This window comes from Vidua chalybeata, chromosome 8, assembly GCF_026979565.1.
Source record: "Vidua chalybeata isolate OUT-0048 chromosome 8, bVidCha1 merged haplotype, whole genome shotgun sequence".
In the NCBI taxonomy this organism is placed as follows: Eukaryota; Metazoa; Chordata; class Aves; order Passeriformes; family Viduidae; genus Vidua; species Vidua chalybeata.
Window position 1 is genome coordinate 29,605,913 of NC_071537.1, and position 25,956 is coordinate 29,631,868.

General features: G+C 37.0%; 1 protein-coding gene across 4 annotated transcripts in view; it reads left to right on the top strand.

Moving 5' to 3' along the window:
* Positions 1–25,956, top strand: part of CABCOCO1 (ciliary associated calcium binding coiled-coil 1) — a 98,820-nt gene that overhangs the window by 63,144 nt on the left and 9,720 nt on the right. For 3 of the 4 annotated variants that reach the window (XM_053949398.1, XM_053949397.1, XM_053949400.1), the window contains exons 5-6: positions 1,989–2,061; positions 11,982–12,021. In XM_053949398.1, the coding sequence (XP_053805373.1) occupies positions 1,989–2,061; positions 11,982–12,021 (113 nt within the window). The remainder of the gene's footprint in view (positions 1–1,988; positions 2,062–11,981; positions 12,022–25,956) is intronic. The other variant, XM_053949399.1, reaches the window with a different exon arrangement.

The following is a 25,956-nucleotide window of genomic DNA, read 5'->3' on the forward strand; positions in this document are numbered from 1 at the left end:
ACTATAATGACACCTTCAGGTTTGGTGGAAGGTGACAGTTATCATCTTTTTATCTTGTCTCCTTGGGCAAACACACATCAACATAGCTCCTGACATTTTCTTTTCAGGAAGCAGTGGAGCTGGGGAAATATGTCATTGTTAATCACCTTCAGATTCTCATATGACATCATAAGAGGCCTATTCTTAACAATATTACTTACCCAAGTAAAATTATTTCTGTGTAATTGCTAGAAACACTGGTATGGAATTTTTAAATTGTTCACATCAAATTGAAACAAAAAGGGGCATTTTGTAGAATGCCTGATAGAAGAAAATGACACTGTTTTTCTAAATAAATGCTGATGTCTGATTTATGTAATTTGATTTCAAGACCATTAAATGGAATTTTTTTTTCCTTCATACAGGATTAGGAGTGCCAGGTTGAACAGAGATATTTTTAAAAATAAAGACATAAACTTCAGAAGTGCCAAAAATAATTACTTCTATTTTTGTGTATATATTTTAAGTTATATGTACCTGTAACATAGTCCATGAAGAATATCACAACACATTTGGAGGGGAAGTGGAGGGAAAAGACCTGACTTTTAGGTGCTGTAAATCTGACTTATTTCCAAATCACTAGGATAAGAGAACAAATTTGAAATATTAATTTCTGCCAATCCAATTGGAAGGATATATGTCTTATTTCCTGTGTGTCTGTGATGTTCATAAAATATTTTTTGTTTTTTTTTCAAATAATCCCTGTTAGAATTTTACCAAATTACAGGTGTGCATGAAAGGGGACATATATTTACATAAATCAGTGTGAGCCATTTCCAGGTTAAGTCCTGAACTCTCTTTAAACATAATTTCTGTGTCTCCACTGAAACATGTCAGGAATTCTTTGGTGACGTACTGCAATAAAAATATACTTAAATAAAATTGCAAATACTGTAAGAACTTAATTAATTGCCTGTGTGCTTTGGGTTTGGAGGAAGACAGCCTCTAGCTGACTTCTTAGGTGGGCCTTGCCAGTACCAAGCCAAAGGTGTTGCTGACCCAACTGATGGATCTCCCAAAAAAAGAACCTGGGTCCTGTCCCTAGCCAGAAAGCACAGGAACCAGTTACAGATGTTCCCTGCAAATATTGCTGTACCTTTCTGGATACAGCAGGCAGGGCAGCGATAAATTATTGGAATCATTCTTCAAGCTGGACTTGCTATGAAATCACAGAGCAGTGTTTTAAATCATATGTCAAAATGACGTGAGAGAAGCCAGGAGTTGTGTATCATGATTGTAAGAGAAGAACTAATTGTAATGGACTATGACAAACAAAACTTTTGGTTAAATAAATGCTGAATCATTGATCATTAGAAAAGGAAACAAAGAAAATTATTTGAAACACGTGAAGTGGAAAGCCATACATGTTTTAAGGAAGATAAATATTTCAGTCCATTGACAAAGTCTATTTAAAGTTACTTTTGATGTAGTATGCAAAACTGCTGTGTGTTAATCTGGTTTTTAGTTTTTCTTTGAGGAAATACTACACTGCTTTTGCAAAGTGACCTTGAGAGAATAAATACTTCTATTCTTTATTGTTTTGGTGTTCCAAGATCAAACTTTCTCCCTGTACTGGCAGTCCATCCCAGAATCTGAAAGCTGATTTGGCTTTGTTTCCTCCTTGTCTGCTATTGCTGATAATAAAGGCGCAAGTATCCTGGTGATAAGTGTTTCGGGAATTACTTTTTTCAGAGTAGAACTTTGTCTTCTCAGAGTTCAATTTTATAAGGACTAAGTGAACGTATTTTTAAGTATCACACTGTATTTTCTTCAGCCATCTGATAATAAATCCTGCAAACTAAATATGCTGCTTGTTGTATCTGAAGTTAAACAACTGTTTCTTTTTAAAATTTGGAATGTTAACATGCTGGAGAGTAACTCTTCGTTTAACAAAACTTGTAATGTTGTTACCTTTCCAAAAACTTACACTATGTTACATTGTTTTTCAGCTTATTTAAACACTATAAAGCATATGAATACCTCTTCCACGGTCGTAGAGAAGAACCTGTGATAAGTAATGAGGTGAGTCATTTATATAGATGGAACTCATTATGCAGAGCTCCTTAACAAGTGCACCATGGCATATGTTTTATATTGCTCAAAGCGACTTCATGTCAACATCCCTGCATTGCTAATGTAAAACGGCTGATTAAAGAGCGCAAGTTAAGATGTTTTGATCCTCATATTCAAAATTAATTTGGGATCTCAAAAAAGTGTAAATGCATTGCTTGGTTAAGTCATTAGTTGTGTTACATCAGGAACAGTTTTGTGTAGGTATTTGTAAGTTGATGCATGTAATTTGAATTAGTAGTGTGTGTCTGACTTTGCTTTAAAATCAGCAATCAAAATCAGAAAATGTTGTGTGCCATGCCTAGTCTGACCACAGCCATAATAGACATGTATGCATGTGCATGTACAGAGTTCTGTGTCTGCTGTAGCCAACAAGAGTTAATTATACTGACTGTAAAGAAAGAAGCAAGCTAGAAACTGATCATTTTGAAAGAATTCAGTTAACAATAGTTAACAACAGTGAGTTGGCTTCATAATGAGCTTTGTCATGTGTTCTAATTTACACGTGAAAAAATACATAAGAAAATGTCTTGATGCAAAATGTAGCCTTTAATCAAATGGGCAGGTTCAATTAATCAAATAAACCTTTTAGCCTGGTTGTGCTTTTTGAGGATATTTGTTATTACACATTAAAAAATATTTGCATTTTAAATTTGTATTAGGAGTCAACTGATTGCCCAGAGGGGCACAGTAGTGTATTATTTTTGATAGTACTTATATTTTAGCTTATCAGTACATAAGGAAGTAAAAATCAGTGTACTGGAAAAATTCCTTTCCACTTTCAGCTGGTATTTTACTCTGGTGATGTGGGATAATTGCTTTCCATGTTGCTCTTAAGTAGCCATATTATAAAATGACTTTTCTTTACATGGATGCAAATATTTGGAGATTATTCTTGTCATTTACAAGGTGGGTTAAAATTCCAACTATGATGAAATAGATGACAAAACTGTTAATACAAAGGTAGAGCAGAATTTCAGCATTACTATGTTAGGCTGGGGGTTTTCTGGTAGGTAATCAGATCAATGGGTGGTTAGCACTTCTTAATTGGTAAAATCGATTTTAATGAGGCTTTAATTAAGTAATTCTTGTGTAAACTTGAATCATGAATCTTAGAAGGTTTTAGACTAGCTTCAGTGTTTGTGTTTCCTGAAGACTCCCTTCTGGGTGGGTGGGATCATCATGCGCTGTCCCAGCCGCAGGACAGGGGCTGCCCTGGGCAGGCTCTGCCAGGAAGCAGCACCTCTGCTGAGGGTACCAGCACCTCTGGGCAATGGTAGAAATGGATTTCAAGGAATCACTTTGGTGATGATCCATCCAAGCAACAAGTGCCATCTGCAGCTACAACTGTCACAAAACCCTACATGACAGTCTTTAGCTGTAACTCCTTCACGGCCTTTTCCTACCTATGGTGCCACTTCACTTTAATCCATCTGTTTTGTATTCTGAGCTACATGGCAGAGAGCTTTTAATTTGTTCAACTACACTCCAACACCCAAGAAAATCAATACTTATATTCTATTAGAGTTCATTTTGATAGGGTGATGCATTGTTCTTCAATAAGTAAAAGTTTAAGGTATTGAAGCTGCACATACAAATTTATGACATTATTTGCACTTGCTTTATGTGTTAAAATGTGAGGAGAGGTGAACTCAGCATAGACTTCAAGTTCTTTTGCTGTAACTTTGTTTTATTTAGTAATTCTTATGCAAAAAAAGAGATCATTACTTCTATTTTGCAGTCCCTTAGATGAACAGTTTTTTGGGCTGCCATGGTTTGGTTGGTGTGTATGGCTGTGGCAGGAGCACCCCTGGGGTCACTTGCTCTGCAGTGCATCTGCTCAGGGAACAGGAGATCAACTGGGAAATCCATGTGCTGAAAGTAGGCAGTAAATTTGTGCTGAAAGTTTGGCTGCTGTCCTGTTATGTAGAGCAGTGTCTTACCAAAAAAAAAAAAAAAAAAAAAAAAAGCGCCACTGCAGACACACCACAGCCCAAAGCTGGATCTGACCCTGACTCTAAGCTGAGCGCAACTAACATCTAAAAAGTTTTCCTTTAGCTCCAGCAGTAAAAGCCCATTCTTTTGGAACAGGACACTCTGAATTATAATGGCCAGATTTGTCCAAATAACAAGAACCACAGTGTTCCAAGAGCTTAATTACAGCATTATCTCCTTTTGCAAATGAACACTTTGAGATGAGTCAGTGAAATGACTTGCTTCAACAGAATTGATTTGCTTCCACTGAAATGGCTTTAGCTCAGCGAGTGTGTGTGCCGAAAGAATTACCTGCAGAATAAAAGCCCAGCACCCTCAGGAGAAGATCTGCTTCTTTAAAAGAGATACAGCTACAACAAATAAAAGCTGTACTCAGTGTTGTAATGGATATCCTTTTAGGGAAACCACAGTGTGTGTTTTCCAGAGAAATCTTATAGCGATGGGTTGTAAAGTCATTGGAATTTTTTTTCTCTAGCACAGGCAATTATACAGTGTTCTCAATCAAGTTTCCTTTTTGATCTCTCACTGCAGTTATTTCCAAATGACCCTGTCATTTCCTGTGTAGAATAAAATCAGATAAGAAAAAGGAAATGACTCAAAACTTAGATTATGCATACAATATCTGTGGTCGTGCCACTTAACAAAATCTAATTTATTTAAATGTAGCACATAATTAGTGGAGCTTCACAGTCTGATTAATATTCTGCATTTGATGCAGCTAGCATAATAAAGGCACCTCTGTAAAACACAGACAGTGTTCAACTCTTAAAAAAAGGTAACAAATGCCAGGCTAATTTAAATTTTTTTTTTTTTTTTTTTTTTTTTTGCATTGGCTAAAGTCTTTAAACCTCAAACTGCCTGAGGTGATCATATTGCCTAGGAAAAAAAAGGTTAAAACAGAAAGACATGAGTGCTTGGTTAGATGATAAAACACACATCACACTTCTAACCTACTTTGACAGTATTTAAAATTTAAAACTTGCCTTTCTAGCTATCAAATCCCTTACTTCTTCTTCTTTCCAGATCTACAAAGACCTATATATTATGTATGCATGAATACCTGTTAGAAAACATGACAGTACAAGGAATTGCTGAGAAGTGTTAAGATTGCCAAGTAAATTCGTTGCTTTTTTTTCCTGTTACTATTATGAGCAGTTCCCCCCATTTAGAATGATTACAAAAGAAGCTGTGCTTTAGCTGTTCTGTGGCTGTGATCCAAAATAAAATGCAAGCAGTGCTACCATACCAGAGTTTTTCAGGAATATTGCTGTTAAAGATACTGGGTTTTTTTCCTTCTGCCTGTTCTGGGCATTTTGCTCTCTAGCTGTGATTTAGTAAACCTGTATTAGCTCGCAATTTCAAGGAAAGCAAAAGGAGTACAGAATAAATATTGATGTTCAGGGATTCAATGGAGAAATTCCTATTAACACATCAAATCTTAGAACAAAGGTTTAAATTGTTAATACATAAATTGTGTAGAAGTTTTTACTCTTTTCTATTTCTGCATTTAGTTAATTTATTTTGCTTTGATAGGATGATATATTACAACATATCTTGCAATTTTTTTCTCTCATTTACAAGTTGTACCTTATACTGTAGTTCATGTTTTTTGCTGCTCTCCGTTGTGTATTTTTGGATGGTATGAGGCTAAGGTCTTTTGGGATTATGTCTGCTTTGAAACATTTCCTAATAAAAATAATGTGGTTGGTAAATCTAGTTTTATTCCTAGTTGCTTTAGCCAGTCTTATGGAGTAATCTGCTATTTTATGACCCAGATGACTAGCTAAGTTTGACTTCTTGAAATAGTAGTGTACAATGTAATTTTCTTTAGAGATGTCATAGTGGGTCAGGTTGCAATAAAAATATCAAAGATTAAATTTAATGGCAGTGCAGATTCAGTATTATAGCAGTCACTAGATATCATCGTCTGTACTTAGAGTTCCAAACTAGTTTCTATTAATGCTTTCATTCTATGTACTCCCTACTTTCTGAAGCATTAAGCTTTTGGGCTGTGTCTGGTCCTTATCCAGTTATGGGTTGGGTTGGGGTTTTTTTTTAAGTTTGAACAAAATCCCTTCTTTTTTGAATTTAAGGAGGTGGATAGGAAGAATATGCTTTTTGAAAGCTAATAAAGCTTTTTTTTTCTTCTGATGGCAAAAGCCCTAAAGTCTGGGACTTGACTTTGATACGTAATCCTCATTAGGTGTTGCATATTTAGATTGGTTAATCAATCATTGTTTAAACCAATTTGCTCCATGACTTCTTGAGAATATGTTTAAGAGATGTATGAAACCAGAACATTTCTATAAGCATATCAGTTCACACTACAGAAACTCATTCACCAGCTAATGGAGTGCTTTTCAAAGCCTGGAGGTTTCAGATATTTTTAGTACCTAAAAACCAGTGAGTTGATTTTTTGTAGCTTTGTTTTCTAAATATCACCATGGCAAAGACATCAAGAAGAGCATAGGACTGGAAGGGATGTCTTCAATTGTCAGTTCTCATGCTGCTTTCTCTTAGGGAAGCATTCATAATCCTCTTCAGAAACCTGTCAAACTCCAGTTTAAAAATGTAACTTTTTTTTTTTTTTTTCTTTACTCCTTCAGGAAGTGCCCTGATGCCTGGTTTCTATAATTGTTATAAAACTTCAATTTCTGGTCTGGGTGTATTCATGACAAGCTTATGTAGATTTGTCCTTGTGACAATTTGTGCCCGTATTGACCTTTAGCTCTTGTTCCATCCCCAGTGTTTATTTTTCTAGTGTATAAAGAGACAGCAATCTTACTTTCAGCCTTCATTCAGCTAGACTAGAAAAGCCAGCTTTCTCTAATCTTTGGTTTAAAGGTAGACTTTGATACACATGTGCTACATCCATATCAGCTTCTTGTCATCCTGTTGGCCTTCTTCTATAATTGTTCCACTTTAAATCAGTTTTGTTAGAACATAAGTGACCAAACCGACATAATATTATTGCTGAGATTAAAGCAAGGCCTTGTAAAATATCAATAGTGCTTTCTTTTCCTCTGCTGGGAATAGCCTACACGGTAGGTCCTAGAAGCATTTTTTACCTGTATCATGTGGCTATCTCATCGTACATCTGCTATTCTAGTTCTCCTTTGTTATTGTATTTTCTAGCTGAGGTACTCACAGTGCACTATAGGCTTTAAAAAAAAAGATGTCCCCACAATGTCACCTGCCAATTTGTCATTGAATACAAGAGTGAATAGACTTCAAAGGCATTCATTCCCATCTGTGTGGTATTCCTGCCCACTCATAAATTGATCATGTCTCTCACATTGCTTTTGTCTAGAAAATTATTTATTTAATAAACTATGAAATTAGTCTGGCATCACATATCTTTGATAAATTGATGTTGTGTTACATTCCATTTCTCTCTCATTTCCATGCTCTTATTTAGTTTTTCCTTCAAAACATGCTCCTCAAGACTTTACTGCTATGAAGATCAAAACTACAGCTTCAGGAGTAGGTTCATTATTTTCTGATTGTGGATGTTTAAAACTGGTACTTGGTCTTTTGATGTCTGAGGGGAAATTTTTGATGTCCGTTACAGAAGTGTGCCATATCCAAGTCCAGATTACTGAAGTAAGCAGCTGGAGAGCCAGTGGGTTTTTGACAAAATTCACAGATATCCAGCCCTTTGATCTTGAGGCTTGCTATGGCTGTACCCAGAGATCTTGAAGGACTTGTGATTAGTTTGAATGAAAATTGGAGTCTGTTGGAATTGTATGCAGTGCTGCTTCAAATATTTAAGCATCTGTTGTCTAGTAGAAACAGCCCTTGTTTTCCAAAGATTGTGTTGGTATACTCATTTGTCAGTAGGGGAGCTACTCTGACCTTTAGCAGTTACATTTCCATGTAGGTCACATGCTGATGGTCTTCTAATGAACTTTTAAAATTCCTGAGTTTTGGTAGCTAGTCTGCCCTAAAAGCTGGTGAGAGCTCCAGAGAGCTGGTGGAATTCATAAGCCAGTGCTGAGTACTTTTACGATGATTTAGAGAATGATTAACAGAACGTTTTTTAAATTATTTTCTTAGGAAACAAATACAAAACAAGCCTGCTTTTTAACTCAGTAACATGCGTGAAGTCACGAAAGAAAAGAATTCAGGCAGGACAAGTGCCAAAGAGCTGACATGGGCTGTGCCTTCAGTGTGCTGAGCACCATGGTTCTGACCCAGCCAGCGTTTCAACAAGCGCCTCTTCTTAAAAACTGGGAACTTTAATTTCAATGGACCTATTCACATACACAGAATTAAACTGAGAAGTGACTGGGGTCACATTGCTCAGCACCCTGGAGGATGAAAAACTAAAGATACTAGAGAAAAAAAAAATTGAGGCTCATGATCATTTTTTAGTTTAGTACAACTGACAAAGCATCACATTTTTTGACTGTATGATGTTAGAGAGAGAGAGGGAAAAAACTTGAATTCTTGGCAGGAAAACATTTCTGGAACTATGCAGGAATTAATATATACACAGATGTGCTCTATAAGTTTTTTAATTATTTATTTAGAAAGTGGCTTGATTTCCACTTTCTGTATGTGTGTATTTGTTTGAATGTGTGTTAACATATATAGTTGTGATAAGAGCAGTAATGGCTCATTTATTTGCTGGAATGCAGGTTAGCTAAGAATTGTAGGCTTTGACTGGAAGGATAGTCAGTACATTAATGACAGCCTGTTTCTGCTATTCATCAGAATGTTCTATGACCCAAATGATGAAGTGCTCTATCAGAAGACTACAGCACATTTAAAAATGGTTATCAATCACGATGTAAATTTTAATAGAAGACATTGAGATTGGCAAAAATGTATTGACTTGGAGAAATTTTTAAGTGGTTAAGCAAAGTAGCTGAAGACAGACTATTAGGATAAGAATTTTGTTTTGCTTTTCTAGTATTCCAGAATAGCTCACTCTCTTGATACCCTTTGCGAATTCTACTTGTTTAACTTGACCAGCATGAAAAAAAGTACTTGAAGCTGAGCAAAGATCAGTAATTTTGTTTCATAGGAGAATCTGAGAATTTTGCAGTTTGATTTAATTCCAGTTTAAAACAAAAAAATAAACACTTGGCAGAATTGCTATTCTTACATGTCTGTATTTAAACTCCCTGACACAAAGATAGTGCTTTTGAAGATCATTTCGGAGCCCCACCTCCATCATGGTGCCATGCAGCATAGTTAGCTCTGCTGGAACAAGACCCACATGATCTTTATGTGGGTCTCAGCTTGCCATAGGGCATGTTGCTGGGGAGGCAGGAATCTAGAAAACAGGATTCTCTATCAGCCAGTGTGGCAAACCATTGGAAGGGCTTTGTACATAAGCTGGTGAGAGCCAGGTAGGTTTCTGCTAGCACGTTGGCAGAAAGTTATTTGCACAATAACTCCACTTTAGGAAGTTCAAAGAACATAACTTGAAAGGAATCTGCTGAAAAAAAAATAGAGACACATTTTATTTTGAGCCCAGTGCATTATGTCTGCTGCAGTACAGTGCTATTTTCAGTGTTAAACTCTTCCGTGTAATGTAGCAGGGATCAAGCAGTTATTCAAGAATGTGCCACATTTTGTTTATATTTGCTGGTTCAAATTTAGCTGCCCTTTTTAAAAGTTGTTTGCCAGCAGGTACCATTTTGGTGCCCATACAGTCTGACTTACTGGAGACTGGTTTTCCAGAGGAGTTGCCCTATTTCCAAGATTTCCTGCATAATTTTTGGTAATTGGCAGACAGAGATCCATGACCTTATACTACAATTAACAACTGTTTTGTACCCATTACCTTTATCTGCAGCTTTTCATCATCTTGAAAATCAATTTGTATACATAAAAGTATCGGTGGAATGAGCAACTGATGTGATATTTCATGAGAATGTATCCCCACGGGTGAATATTTAAGTATCAAATTCATACATCTTGTGACCTTATGTTATGAATAACATGTTGACCTTATTCATATAAATAAATAGCATGACATTTCTTCACCATGATGATTTATAATCAATATACATTTTAGTAAATTTTCATCTGCTTAGTTGATGCTATAAGGACAAATGTAATCCAAGTCTAAATAACAGACAAGTTTTACAATCCTTTAAAGTTCCTTTTTAAAACGCACCAGAAAGTTTTTGTCTTCTAATTCCACCTTGAATTTTACAACTTGTCATAAGATACAACATAAAGTATTTTTACTGAACATTAAATCTGATGTATTTGAATATTAATTCATAAAACATTATTTTGATTTCCTAGAAATATGCTAAGCTTAGCAAAATGTAGTGTTACTCATTAGAAAGCTAAGTTTTATAGGATGTCTGGTTGGTATTTGAGGTAACTTATATTGCTACTTAGGTTTACATTTAATAAACCTTAGCTAAGAAAATTGTTTAAATTTCAAAGCAAAGATAATAAATAAAATGAGGGCATATAATATTAATGTGAACTGCGCCTTTATTTTGTTAAAGCATTCAAAGTTAAATAGTGGTGGTCTGTTAACAATCTAGAGCTATTTGGCAAGTCTCTAAACTTACTTAATAATCAAAACATAAAAGGACAATGGAAACTTTTCACAATAAAAGAAAAAGGAGTTGAGTACAGAAACCAAACAAATTATTCTCTGCTTTTTCTTGGTAAGGAGGTGAACTTTATAGGAAGGGCAGCAAGTTCTGTGTTAGGGTTGCCTTTTCCTGCCTTTGTTATAAATTACATCTGTCTGTGAAGAATCCTCTCCAGTTACTTCGTAGTTCATGGCTACGGGGGAGGTGTGCATGTCTATCTGGAATGGGGCAGAGAGAGACAGATTGTGGGGGAGCCTTTTCATTTTACTGGTTTGTTTTTCACTGAGGAAATGGCAATTCTAAGCACATTAATTTGCCTTGCTTACTAAACATACAGATGGATAAAATTCCTAAGGATCCAGCTGTGTAAATACAATATTAACAAAACAACTGTTTTCTTCAGCATTTGTATTATTTGTTCTTTGAAGCTTGCTAGACTTGGAAGACTTCAGCACCGTTTAGGTTCAGTGTAATCATTCAAAATGTTTTTATTAGGGCTTAAATGAGGAAAACATTTGGCAAAGGGATGGAGTTTATCCAAAGCATAATGTTTGATTCTTTCACAAGAATCTGAATGCACTGCAACAATATTGTAAGGCACCAAAAATATGGGAGTAAGCTGCCAAATGGTACTGGAAAGAGAGCCATATATGTACCCAATATATTGGGTGTAATGTGCTCTCCATGCCCTCCTTCCCCTTGCACCTGGTGAGCATCCAAAGAGATCAGGCTGAAGTAGCCCAGATGTGGCAGTGCAGGATTCTGGCCCCTTTCTCTCCTGCACAGTTTCCTTCACCATTTGATCCCGAGGCTGGAGTCATTTGCAGGCTGCTAACAACAGAGCAAGGTGAAAATTCCATCCTTCCAATCCCTTCTTCAGTGTGGGCTGATGACCAGCTCCCATCAGCACCAGCCCACTGAGCCTCCCTCTCTCCTCTTCTGATTTGGAAAATAGGCTCCCATCTGCCTCTTCCATCAGCCTTAGCTAACCTTGTGCTGCCTGAGTCTCCCACAAATCCGCTGTGTTTTTGTGGAAGCTGAGACTTCATTATGTGTTTCAAGCACTCAGAAAACATCGAATAGGTAGAATATCTTCTCAGGGCAGGCTTGAAAACACAGCAGCTGGAGCCTTTTGGTGTTCTTCACAGTTAAGATTATTATCTAAAGTATTTTTTGGTTTGACTTTCCACATGTGCTGTTGAAAATTTGGTAGTGAACTCATCCTGAATCTCCTCTTGGCCACCTTAAAGGAAAGAGAAGAAATACTTGACTGTTTATACTTAATGTTTGCTTTTTCCTACTTCTTAGAGTGGGCAGACTGTTTGGCTGACCTTAAGATGCGTATATGGTGAGTGTTCAGCTTTTTTTTTTTTTTTTTTCTTAGGTTGATTTCATCTTCATCTTTTGTCCTCTGACTGTAAAGCCTATGTCAGAGCCCATGTAGGTTCCGCAGGGTTACATTGCAGATGGTGCTCTGTCCAGGATAAAACCTAAACAAATGCAGATGTTTTTGGCTGAAATACCTCAACATTCTGCTTTCCACTTTTATGACAAGTGGACCTTTTGACTTTTTGGTTGGTTCTACAAGAATCCCATAATATTGTAAATACATATTGCAGAAAATATTGTTACTACTCCCACAGAACAGGTCAATCTTCATGAATTACATGCTGATACACATATGACTATTTTCTTAGTCTTAGAATTCCTGTGCTTGATGTGTTGTTTCTGTTCTATTCAAATAACACTAGGTAAGGGAAAATATCTCCTGGGCACTTGCACTGTCATTTATTTTGACTGTGCATATCAAATCTGGCTTGTGAGCACAATCTAAGGAAATGGCATAGATTGTAAGTGATAAAGATGAATGTTTCATGCTTCATTTATAGGAAGACCATCCAAATATGGTTACAGAGTTGTGAGAACATCCTTTGCTTGAGACATCTTGAATTTTGCATTGATTAAGTCTGTGGACAAGTTTCAGGCATTAACAGGCTGGAATTCAGGTCATTTTCTAGATTTACTGGACATTGTGTGTTGTGAAAAGATTGCAATACATTGCAACCAATGCATATAGTACTCTTATATAATAAAATGAAAGAGTGCTAGGGAGGTGTCTTACAAGATTATTCTACTTCGAATATCTGCTTTACATTCTCTCAGCGTTTTTCTTAGCATTCATTTTGTATTCATGGTGCCCATTTATCATTTTTGTCTCTATCTGTTAGACATTTAGGATCTTAATTATTTTCTTTTGTTCTAAGAAAGATATTGTGCCAGCTTTTTGTATTCCTCAGGAATTAGGATGTAGTTGAAAACTTACATTTGGAGAAATGTTAAATTACCTGTAATGGTCAGATTTCCAATGAAGTATTGAAAAGTTTTACTCCCACAATAGACTATTTTCAGTTTTCACTGTTACTGCTGTCCTGGCAGATCTAGATGAAAAGAAAGTGAGGGCTAGAGCCTAGGTTGCTGACTTTAGGGTGGGGAGGGGGGTGGGAGGGGATGGCTGTTTTTTTGTGCAGCTGTTTTTGTTTTTCTCTCTCTTTTTTTAATAATCCTACCATTGGTCCACTGTGGTGCCCTCCGGTGGAATTTCTAAAAATGTCATTATGTTTCAGTCGATTTTGAGAATGACCCCTTGAGTCTATTGATACTGCATGCTTAGAACTGTGCACTGAACCATTAATTTCTGTTTAATAATCATGTTTTGTTTGAGAAATAAAGAAATTGTCAAGGTGGAAGTAAGGAGCCAAATGTTACTTATTTTGCCATGACTCAGATTTTATCTTTTGTCCTTCCTCCTTGCTTGCAAATAGAGCTCTCTGAATTACTGAACATAAAATTAATATCCTTTTCTTTGCAACCCTAACACGGCCAAACACAATAGGAGTAGTTAAAGACAGGATTTCAGTCTTATCTCTGTGTTTCTGAACTACTGCTGGTTTGTCTTCAGTTCCTACTCTTGTTATTCATACTGATTTTATTGCAGTATATTTAATTGTCTCTTTGTTCTGATCAATCCTTAGTTAAATGGGTAAATAATAAAATAAAGGGGGTACATAATCAAATTACCAGCAGTAATTGGTCAGTCCAAGCATTACTGGAACTTTATAGTGGGTGGAATGAACAGGGCTTTGGTATCAGAGTTAAAAAGACCAAGCCTTTAAAACTGACAACATAAATACATTGCTACATTGGCACATCTTTGTGAATTTAAATTACAAATTATTGTGCATAATCAGAATCAGAGCAACTGGAAAATCATACAGCATGGATAGACTTTATTAATTTTGGATACAAGTGAAAGACATTAGACAAGCTTAGAAATCTGACAGACTAGGAGAATCTTAATATTTGACAAGTGTAAGATAAAATGAGAATTTGTCTCCTTGCTGGGGTTTCTTTCTTTCTTTCATAGTAGTGGAAACATTACAAAAACTAATAAGCAGCAAACCATATGCATTAGAATAAAATGCAGAAGTCTGTGGTAAGGAAGCTTATTCAGGTAAGGGGAAAGTTTAAAGATTATACATTAAATGGTCAACAGGGCATTGTGTGTAACGCAGGGGACTGAGTTGCTCTGGGAATTGGGAATTAAGGCCTAATGTTTTTCAGAGCTTGATTGCCATTTTAATACATGCGGCATTTGCTTTTGTTAAATACATTTATGGCTTTGCAGACCATAATGTGAGTTGGTTTTGTTTCATTTTGTAGTGAACCAATACAATTAAGAAGACAAATCTGCTTTCTTCCTTAACATTTATCTGTTAGCATACTAGCAATTTCAGTAGCAAAATAAATTGCTTAATCAAATAGGTACCAATAACTCTAACCTATACAGACATACAGAATTTGATTTTTTTTAATTTTCATTTTCTCTTTCCACCAAATCAGTTGGAGAAGAATGGACAAAGAGTAAAGAAAAGGTAGCATGACTTAACAAACTAAACCCTGCTCTGTGGAATTCAGTTACATAAAAGGTCATTTTTATAGATTTGTGCTACTTACAGGATTCTGCCTGTCAAATCTGATAAGATCAGTATGGTGGGGAAAAATTAAAGCTGCTCATGAAGAGTACACTAAACTTGACCAATGCTACAATAAATAGTTGTGTTTCAGCAGGGTATTGCAGCTTCATGTTTACCTGGCTTTCAGGTTAACTGTCAACTACTTCCCAATTAAGATCCAATTTGCTTAGGCTGCATAAAATCTTCGATGTGACCCTTATGTGCTCCGGAACTCTGCCTTCAGGAACATCAAAAACATCTTGAATTTGAAAATTAAAGAATTTGGCATGGGGATTTTAGACAATTTTTTCTTGCAGTAATGCATGAGAAGACTTGTAATGTCTGTCCTTCTATTACTGTTGTCAGGTGTAAATTTTGAGTGAGCTGCTAAGATTTACTGTTCAATTCATGTTTCCTCAATCCACCGTGCCCCAAGTAATTTCATGGGAACTGCTAGGACTGTATCGAAAATAAACACTACATTACCATGGTGTGTAATGTTGGCAAAATTTGGCCTCAAACTGAAAAATATTACGTTAAAAATACTCGCTCTAAAATGCAAACATCCCATATTTACAGCTGTAGAAAATACTGCTACAACTTTGTGATGTGTGGGTGTATGTGTGTAAAGTAGAGTTGAAAGTGCTGTATTGGTTGATCTTGTGGGTCATTCCTAAATAAGACTTCATTTGAAAACATTTTAACTAATTGTGCTTTGTATTTTCTGTAGTGAATTAAGGAGCCTAGTTAGTTTTCAGCATTAAGAGCAGGTTGCTGCAGTATATCTGCAATATAATGGGAATTATATTTGTTAATGTACTTTGGGAGCATTTAAATTCTAATCACGCAGACGAGAGGAAATTTCAAGTGATGGCAAGTAAATTTAAATTACACAACAGTAAAGACTTTCATACCTTTGAAAATATTTCAGCACTGGCTTTTTTTTCACTTGCTTTGATTATCCATGATCACAGCAGCAGAATTCTATTGCTGTTGCCATAATTTCTGAAGCATAACTGTGCTAACATGAAATATGTATATATAGGTACATTTGCCAACTTGTTTTAATTTTGTCATTGGCTTTCCACCTCATATGTTGGGAGGGGCTGCTGATCAGTGCAGTGGCTGAAGGAGAAGGCAGAATTGTTGCAGCAGAAAATGAAGATAAGCAGGCAACATTTGCAGAAAAAGTAGGCACTTTTTCTGTGGTTTCAGAATCAAGAAAATAAGATTTCCATCCCATAAAACCTGTCTCTGTGACCTCTGGGAGCCCTCCGTGGCCATGCAGGTGTTAGTAGCACACAAGCACTGTGTAAGGCAGGATTCTTATGCGACATAAAATTGTCAGTCTTGTCCTCGTTGAGCAATCCTCTGGATTAGGTCTCACAAGCTGTATATGTCCAGTAATCTAATGGATATAGCTTGGCTTCTCCTGCAAGCTGGATCTTGGCTAAGGTAGGAAAATGGAATACAAGATAGGTAGTGACTGTGGAAGGGGAGGACAATTCTTTCCAAGGAAGCATTTTCCTACCCTTCTCAAGCTCAATGTCCTCCTACCATGAGTTTTTTCACCTCTTCAGCAACCCTGCTTATTGTAAAAAAGAGAGGAAAGAACTAAGCACCACTGTGACCAAAAACAGAATTCCCCATTTTTTTAAATTCTGTGTTTAATCTCTGCTTTTTAATCATATGCACAGCAAGAAAAAGGGGATGTGCTGTAGCAACTTGTCAGCTATGAAGCAGTACAAATTTTTAGCTAGAATCATGCTATCAGTTGGAAGTAAACAATAAGTCTGCATATATTTAATTATTTACTAAATTTTGAGTTATACTATTTTTTAAATTATGTTAATGAGGCAGTCTCCAACACTGCAAGCCTTAGGGCTTGAAGTGCAATTTCAATGCTTTGTAATAAATTTGCTGAACTTTGGAAAAAGATGAAATGGCTTAATATTAAACATTTGCTTGATTTAAATTTTACTAACTCATGCACTTTATAACTCATATTCTTTCAGTGCAATGTACAGCCCCAGCAGAAGGACCATAATAGTAATTGTGAGTAAGTGTTCCTTTTGCACACAGGTTTTGCTTATAAACTTGATGAATAAAGGCCTGGCTGTTGAGGGAATGGTAAAGATCTATTGTGCCTTGCACTTCAAGGTCATTGGTTCAAGCACACGTCATTAAAGGCAGAAAGTTAACATCTGACTGGTGCTTCATAACATACATTAAATGAGTTAGTGGTGTCAGTGGAGACAAGGAAGGGAACAACCAGTTCAATAACCAGAAAAAGGATAGGACTAATGCACACCTCCAAAAAGGGGGAGGAACTGGGAGATGCCCAATCTCGTCCTGTCTTCCCCTGCATGCAGTCCCAAGGGCTGTAGTCTTTCCTCAATCTGGAATGGTTGTAGCCACCCTGCTTGTTCTCATTTGGTAGCATAAGCTCAATTGAGTTGAGCTGGGTAAATACTTAGGTGGAAAAGGATCCAAGGAAAATGCAGGTAGAAGATGGTTTGATGATGAAGTAATAGTGAACCTGGTTTGGTGCTGCACAACAGGCTCTTTGAAGGGGGCTGCCACACTGATATTCTGGCCATTGGTCATTACCTCAGGCATATAAATCACAGGCAGAGAACAGTTCAAGTGCTTTCAAGTGAGTAATTACAGCCTGCCAATGGTAATTCTCCAGAAAAGTTAATCGCATGAGGTGCTCTCTCTTTTGATCAGTTGTGATTGTTGCTTAAGGCTCATTTAAAAAAGTAGTTGCTTTTCAGTGATGTGATTCCTTTATGTGAGACCTTTATGAACATTAGGTGTGTTTAGAGGAAAGAGTTTGTGGAACATGGCAGTGATTGTTTTATTAGCCATATTTAGTTGTCAAAACTAAGTAAATCGCTTCTGCCTGCTCTAAAAAGTGCATTCTTTTTCCTTCAGCTTTTTCCCTTCCTTTGGTCTTGTTGTCATTGTTTGCTTTGAAACCTGGGTTGACATTGGACCCAGGATGTCTTTACTTAATGTATACATAGGACTTAGTGAAAGAAATTATTTCAGCCTTATAAAAGAGCCCTGTGACATTTCCTCTGTGGTACCTTTATTCAGTAACAGACCAAAGAGGGAGGTGGGGGGAGATCAAACAAAAAACTTAACCTAAGTAGTTCCTTTATTAATAAGCCCCATTTAGAACATTTTGTGAATAAGAAGGAAAATAAGGTGAGAAAAACCAGAGAAGGAGAAACTCAGCCTGAATTTCCAGAAAAAAAAAATACTGAGATATGCAACCCTGGCTTGGTTTGGTTTGTTTCTTTTGCCCTTTAGCCTTGTTACTTGTGTAACATAAAGTTTTTATACCTTTGGAAGATGTTTTAGTCAAAGGTTTTTTATAGTTTTAATATGAGTCTACATTGAAAATACTTAGTAATATTTTACATTTAATGTGAGATTTTCTTTTTATTCTCAATACTTCACTGAAGCAGAAAGTATTTTTTGAAGAGCTCTTGCCGATCTGAGCCACTGAATTAATTAATGTCGCAGTTGTTTATTGATAGGTAGTCTCACTTAATTGTAATGGGGAAAAGCCAGCGGAAAATTTTGCAATGGAATTTTATGGATGAAATTGTGGTTTACTTTTAAGTAAGTATGCAATGCTCAATGAAATGATCTCTGGAACCTTCGTAAATATTTTATTCAATAACCTTAGCCCACATTTTTTTTATGAGGAGTGAAGTTCTGTCTTTTTTAGATTTTAAAATGTCAAAAGCGTCTATATAAAAATATATATTTCAACCTCTAGGTATTCAAGCATTGCAAGATTAGTATTTTTTTTCATAAAGGATTCTATCTAAATCCACATAATAAATTATTTTCTTTTTAAAATAGACCGGGGGGGAAACATGCATAGGATATGTCAGGTCTTTTCTGAAAGAAAACAAGATAATTAATCCCTCACTTTGCACCTTGTTTATTTTGCCTCCAAACTCGAATAGAAAACTTTTTTGACATAAAAAGCAATTAGGTTTAAAGTTGTTGTCATCTCAGAACATTACACAACTTGTAGGTAATCAAAAAAAAATCTTCAATCTCAAGTTATGGCAACCTGTGATATTTAGTTGGAGGATTTTTAGGACTTAAAAGAAAAAAAACAGAACTTTTATATTTCAAACTATTATTGCATCAGCTTTATTGGAAAAAGCTGAAGTTGTTCAAGTGATCTCGGTAAAACAATTTGGACTACGATTCCCGGAATGCTCATGAAGCTGACATATCTACATGTTCTCAAAAAGTCATAATCCATCATTCTGATGCTAGATCGATGGATTATGACTTTCTGATGTCAGATCTGTGAATTAAGGCTTTTTTGAGTACAGCCTGCTATCCAATTATTGTCCCTATTCATATATTATAAATCATTATTCCTTCACCAGGTAGTCAGCAGTTTCTATTTCCTGAAGTTTCAGAGCCTTCTTTTTTTAGCCATTGTGGCACTCCCATTGAGCAATCAAAAACGGAGAGCACTGACCTGAAAAATAAAGCTTCTATCACAGCAAATTGTTGAGGGAGCAACAGTCGTTTCTAATTCTTCTAGTTTCTGTTGAAACAAATCTCATCCCCTTCCTGCACAAACAAGCAATATAATAAATTAGTACAAAAGTCAGTAGTTGGCACATACTGACTTCATTTTTAAGTGCTCATGCCTGAGTTTCTTAAAACTGATGCTTTTTGCTGAGAAGTTGCCATTTTTTTATGTGAAGAAAGATCAGCTTCTGATTTAAAGCTGAAATTTGCCAGCGTGCTACCTTAAGTGACTGTGTCTATTAGGTGCTGTTAAACTGAAGCTCCATTGAATGAATTATTTATAGAGTAATAAACTTACCTCTAATGTAACGGAATGTATGATAAAAATAAAAAATGTTTTACTGTAACCAGTTTAGGTGTCAAATCAAAACACATTTAGAACAACTTTATTAAAAGATATTCAGAAAAACAAGGAGGAGTGGTTTTAGGACCTGTCGTGCATTCAGAAAAGTCATTAAATGAAATGTAATCATGCTGTGTTGGAGAGTTATCTCAACAGATTTCTCAAGCTAAGGGAATTTAGGTCTGGTCTGTGTGGATGGAGAAAATCAATAGTATGATCTTGTTGGGTTTTATTTCATTTTGCTGTACTGATATTCTTCATTAGCATGCAGTTTTCACAGTAGATGGCTGTGCATAAAATATGCACAGTCAGGACATTGCTGGTGGAGTAGTTGTCAAAAAGGATGGTAATCGATGAAAAGGAGTGTGGTGTAATGAGTGGAGTAGAATTCATCTTTATTAACTATTTGTTCTAGTCCTGTGACTGTTGTGAGAGAGCTGTCATAGTGCTGGCTTATGCCTCAGTTTCTCCTTTGGGTGGCCACATGGATTCTAAAATCTGTGTTCCAAGGACCGTTTCCTTGGCACTCTCCTGATAAACAGGTTTGTGTATCTTGTGTTACCCATGTTGCTCTTCAGTCAAGGGTGTTATCAGAAACCATATGAGAGAGTTAACAGACATTTTGCACATCCTGCCATTAAGTAGTTGGGGGTACCGTTTGTAATATTTTAATATAAGGGGAAAAACATTGTCTTGGCATATTCATCTCATTCTTTATTGTTTATTTCAGGAGTTCTGGTCATTAATAGCATCCTTTTTCTCACCTTCCTTTTACTGTTACCTCAAATTTTGGCCATCAAGACTTCCAGGGTGCTGCAGAGCACTGGAAAGAGGTGATTTGTTGTGAGAACAGAAATAGTTGTTCTATGAATGCCTCTGCAGAAAACATTATTTCAAGGACAAGTGCCAGCACAGGGATGGACCTGGGGCGGGGCTCCAAAGCCTTCCTTGTTTCAGATAGCCCAGTTCTGCTGGTGGGGAGTCGAGTGAAGCTCCTTCTGCCACCCACGGAAGTCTGCTTCAACTCATTTTCACATTTCCTGTAAACTGCAGATGCCCACTAGATGGAGACATAATATTTTATACATTAGTGGCTGTACAGATGGTAATCAAACCCACCAGCTGCTGCCTGCGCATTCCGGGCACCTCGCCAATTTACTGGCAGTATGTTGACTGGGAAGCAGACAGTGACACACTTTGATCGAAAAGCTTGTATGATGATTTTTTTTTTGTTGTAATATTATTGTTTTTTTAAAAAAAATGATAAAAGAGATCAAGATGTGTATCTTGATCAAAGGGTACTGCTGTCTGCTTTCCCATCAGCAACTTCTAATTTATAGAAATCAGATTGCATGGAAAGCAATCAGCAAAGGTTTGAGGTCTTTCTTGTTCTCACTGCCAAGGCATACTGACAAGTGAGAAAATTAAAATCAGAGAAGGTAGGGAGAGAACTAGTAAGACACTGGTTGAAATATAATTATTTAAAGTTCACAATTTTAATAATTTCAAGGCTGCTTAAAAATCGAGTTAAAGTGCCGCCATTTATCATTCACTTGTATTATAAGAGCACCTTAAGGTCTTTCTCTGATGGAGGGTGTTGCTTTGAGACTAATTTACCATGGAGAGAGAAATATATCTATTACTTGTTATGGAAAAGTAACCTGTCTCTGGTTCTGGGGCCAAGTTTTTCAAAGGTATCAGCTCTGTTTTTCATATGGAGCTGTGCATCCAGTAAAATTTATAAGCATGTATACGTGATACAATGGACACCTGTAAAGAATGCTTAAACCAGTCAAACCTATAAATGTGAAGATACTTTGTACAGAGGGACTTTAAGGAAAAATTGTCTATTATACTAGGTAAGGTCTTTTCTCTTTAGGGTCTGTAGTTGAGTCATTTTTGTTTTCAGCTCTTGGTATCGACTGCTTCTTTAAAAGCCTTTTTGTAATTTTACTTTTCAGTCCTTTCAGGCTTAAAAAACAATTAGCAGTTGCATATATATATGTATGTGTGTGTGTTTGTGTGTATGGACTGTGTTTCCATGCAGGGGTCAATATTTCTGGCCAACATAAAAGCACAAACCCAGTGACAGTGACGAGAATTGCTTCACATTTTTCAAACCAAAATGGAGAAGGACATGATAGAAGGACCTGGGATATGTGACATTTTGTCTAGATCAAGCAAGGCACTATTGGACAGAAGAAGCTTGATGTAGGTAAGGAATTGAATAGGGCCCACCTCCAGGAGTCTTCAGAGTGTGATCTTTGATCTGGTCTCTGGGTTATGCTGAGCCTTACTGCCTGTCCTCCACCCATGAGATGTGGTTGCTGCTTCCCATCACTCTTGCTCTTTTCTTCCACAGCACCAAATGAAGTCCTGTGTCCTCATCCAGCCTGCCTTTCTCTCTGATGCCAGCCAAGCTTCCCAGCAATTAGTGATTTTCCTATCTTCTCCTCCACTTCTCTCCTTGGCAATCCAGACACATTGGATTTTCCTGCTGAGTGCTTTCTTCTAAGGGTTAGATCAAAAGACAGCAACTTCAGAGTAGGCGATGTCATGTTTCTGGGTATGGTTCTGCATTCTCAAGAGAAGATGCTGCCATTGGGTGCTTGCTCCCTCTAGGTATTTATGACATTGCTATTTAGGAAAGCTGCCAAGGAAAAGGTGCTGCTGAAAGGAATAAATAAAACCCTTTGGCATCATTGCTTCATTTTTTCCCATCAAAAGCTGACACATTGTCTTTATCTCATCAGGCAAACTACGTGCAAACTTTGTTATCACGTGTTCTTTGCCTATTTTTGTAGAACAGAGTTTCTCAGAAAGACAAAGTACAAGGGGAGTAGAGGAAAGGCTGCAGTGTAGAATTCAATGCAGTACTCTTTAGCTTCACTTATTCTATGGCTGGCTTAAGATTTTCACTCCAGGGTTGGAAGTGTTTGCTCTCTATTCTGAGTTGTGATAGAATTCTGTATGATTGTGGAAATCTTTGAGCAAATGTTAGATTTTTGTTGGTTCTGTTACTTGTGTGCATGGTAATTTTCTATAAGATGTAGTTAACAGAGTTTATAAGCGATAAGGAGTTAAGAGACTGTTTTTAGTTTGGTTTTTTAATTAGAGAGAAATTATTCAGTAGAAATGTTTGTTTCTTCTCATGCATTGTTGGAACAAATTCTAAAAATCCACATTGGATTATGTGATTTGTCATGAGCTTCCTAACAAGTCAAAGCAGAATGAGATTTATGCTATTTTTCAGCAGAAACCATTTCATGCCCCAACAGAAATGGAAATTACTGTTCTCAGAAACCTTCCAAGTTGAAGTGGGAGGAGATAATCTGTAAGGAGATGTTACCTTCTCAAAAACAACCTCACATCATCCAAGGTGTGGTTGGCTTTGGCAGTTTACCAAGGGGAAGCTTTACTAGATTTCAAATCACCCACCTAGCCAAGCTGTGCTGAGGCAAGGCTTTGTTTAACTCCTGCATTCACCAGACCAGCCCTGCCCCTACCCACAGCTGCGTTTTTATCGAACGTGAATGACAGGATTATAAGGGAGAGTTAAAACAAACACAGGCACTCACACTGAGATGCAGCATAAACAGATTTATGAACACGTACGTAATGAGAGAGCCTCTTTACATTGGGGCACGATATCCAAGTGTCACGTAAGGAAGGGAGGGTTTCTTTAGACTAACAGGCTATGGTTACAACTCTGCAAATTCAAATTCCATAGAAATGGAGTTGTAAAGAAGCACCAATACCTTAGACTTGTGGAGGGTTTGTGTGTGCTGACCAAATATTCTGGTGTTAAAATAGACTAGTTTCACAGAGAGAGGTGACTGAAAACTGTAACTGAAATTTCAGAGAGCTGGCTCGCTTCTGCATTCCCAAATTGGTAAATGTATGCTAATGGCTTAATTTTTATGATAAAAACATGAAAAATAAGTCCCTAAAATAGTGTTGAATCAATTTTCTGATAAAACAAATTTGTTTTCCCATTTGTGATTAAAATGACCTACAGTAAGATTTTTTTTTTTAACTAGGTGTTAATTAAAAATATGGAAATGGATTTAAAAAAACCTTGCAGTTCACAGTGGAAGAATTACCATAACTGATCTGTTCTCAGAGCCATGGCTGTTCTGAGATGTTTTTAAGATGTCTAAGTTACTGGTTGTTTTTCTGCCTGATTGTTTCCAAAGCAAAATGTGATTCCAATAAAAACAGTAATTGAATTTACAGTCCACAGGACAAATTGTTGTTTTAACAGAAACTTACACACTCAGGCAAAGACCTTATGTTTTATGTCTAATAACAAAGAACACAAGCTCCCCATTTTTATGTGGCCATATATTGTACAGTTTTCTAATGTGGCATTTTTTCTTTAAAAAATCTATATTGTATTTTTAAAATTATGTGAGCAGTTTTTTCCCCCTCTTAACTCTGGATCAATATTCCTTAGGTTGTGTTGGTTTGGGTTTTTTTTAAAGCAACCTTTTAAATGTTAGTGCAGCTATTTTCTGTAGCATCAGCTGGGGGTGAATCAATACAGAGAAGCCTATCCACATCTAATGCACCTAATGACTGAGAGGAGTTTGGAGAGAGCTTGTTCATCTGGCATTTGGTGCTGAGAGAACGTGCAGAGCGCAGGGCAGTTTGTGTGAGGGGCTTGTCCATGACCAGTGTTGTGTGGAGAAAATGCTGATTTCAGAGGAAGTGGGTAGGACGGGAAGGCTGTCCAACAGCAGTGGCAGACAAAGGCAGGAGGTGGGACCTCTTTCCAGCGTCAGGCAGTGACTGCCCTTTACTGTACTGTTTTTCTGCTGTCACACTTTCTCTGCAGGCACCCCTGGGCTCTTCTCAGGCCCTTTTTGTTCTAAAAGGTGGGGGGATTAAGTTTTCCTAGGTTTTTGGAATCTTGGTGCCTTTTTTTTTCCTGTTTAGGTAAAGCCTGAAGTCTGTGCTTGCTGAACTAAGAGAAGTTTGGTGGGGCTCAGCTCCAGGGGCACACAGGCTGCTCTTAACTGGTGTGTACAGAGCATGAGACACACTGGAGATTCACACATGCTGGAAACAGGCATGTCTACATTAGCAGGCTTTTTTTGGAAGTCTTAGGGCTGACCTAAAGCCCTGTGGAACAGTAAGAGTTGGTGAGATATTGCTGCATCTCGGATGTAACACCTGGAAAAAACAGTCCAGGATAGTGCCAACAGCTGTCTGACTCTTCCCCTAGACACTCAGGGGTGCAGGAGGAACACGTGGTGCTGGTAGTCATCTCTGAGTTCCTACAGTGACCATTTGAATAAAAAAGGGAATATTTTATACTTCTCAGCACCAGGCAAACCAGGGAACCTGAGTGAGGAAGCCAGCTTTCCTAGGTTCCCCTTGGGAAAAGGCCAGAGAGAAGGCTGTGCTTGCTGCAGTCCAGGGCAGGTACATTAAGGAATTTTTAGGTTTTTAATTCATCTTACTTGACTTAGTTGACTGTCTCTCAGGAGAGGAAATTGTCTTTGCACTTCCTGCAAGCAGGGGTTTAGGGGGTTGACAAAGCCCCTAAAGCAGGTGTGATGAATACCAGCCCCCTAAGCAATTTAATTCTTATAGGCCATTTTGTTGCCAAAGGCACATGCTCTCATGCAAATTGGTTTTCTGAGAGTATGGAATTGCAGCAAGTATTTATAAAATTTTTGAAGCCTGTCCCAGAAAGAGGGTACCAAGATGCACCTGGCCAAGTTTTGTTTCACATTTTTATCATAATGTTTTCAGCATTCATATTGGTTCTTTGCTGATTAAGTAATGTGGGAGAAGATATGCACAACAAGGAAGTGTAAAGCTCCAATCTGATAAAGGTGGATGCCACTGCCTGTTGTTCATTGGGTTCAACAGAACTTACTTTTATGTTTTCAGATGTGATCATATGAGTAATAAAATGGCCTCCATTTTTTAAAAACATTTATAGCTCTAGGTAGGTGCTTCCTCTGGGAAAGGTGCTTATGAGGTTTTTTTCTTTGTTTTTTACATGATTTTAGATCCCTGTTGATTATGATGGTACGGCCAGAATAGGAGCTAGCTGTTCTTTGGTTGTTCCATGGTTTGTTCCATAGCCCCTTGAACTGGAAAGAGGAGGTAGGTACTTTGAAGAGTCCAGACATGCAAGAGTTGCGCTTTCAAGAACAAAACAAAACAAAACAAAAAAAAAAATCGTTCACTTCACTCCTCCTGAAAATCTGTATTTTTTTAAAGGGTTATGTTAGCCTTGAGTATTTAAAATGATGAGACATATCCCAGAAATAATGAGTTGCTTAAAAATAATTGTTTGGTTCTTTTTCCATGCAGTCTAGCTTTTGAGCTTTCAAGA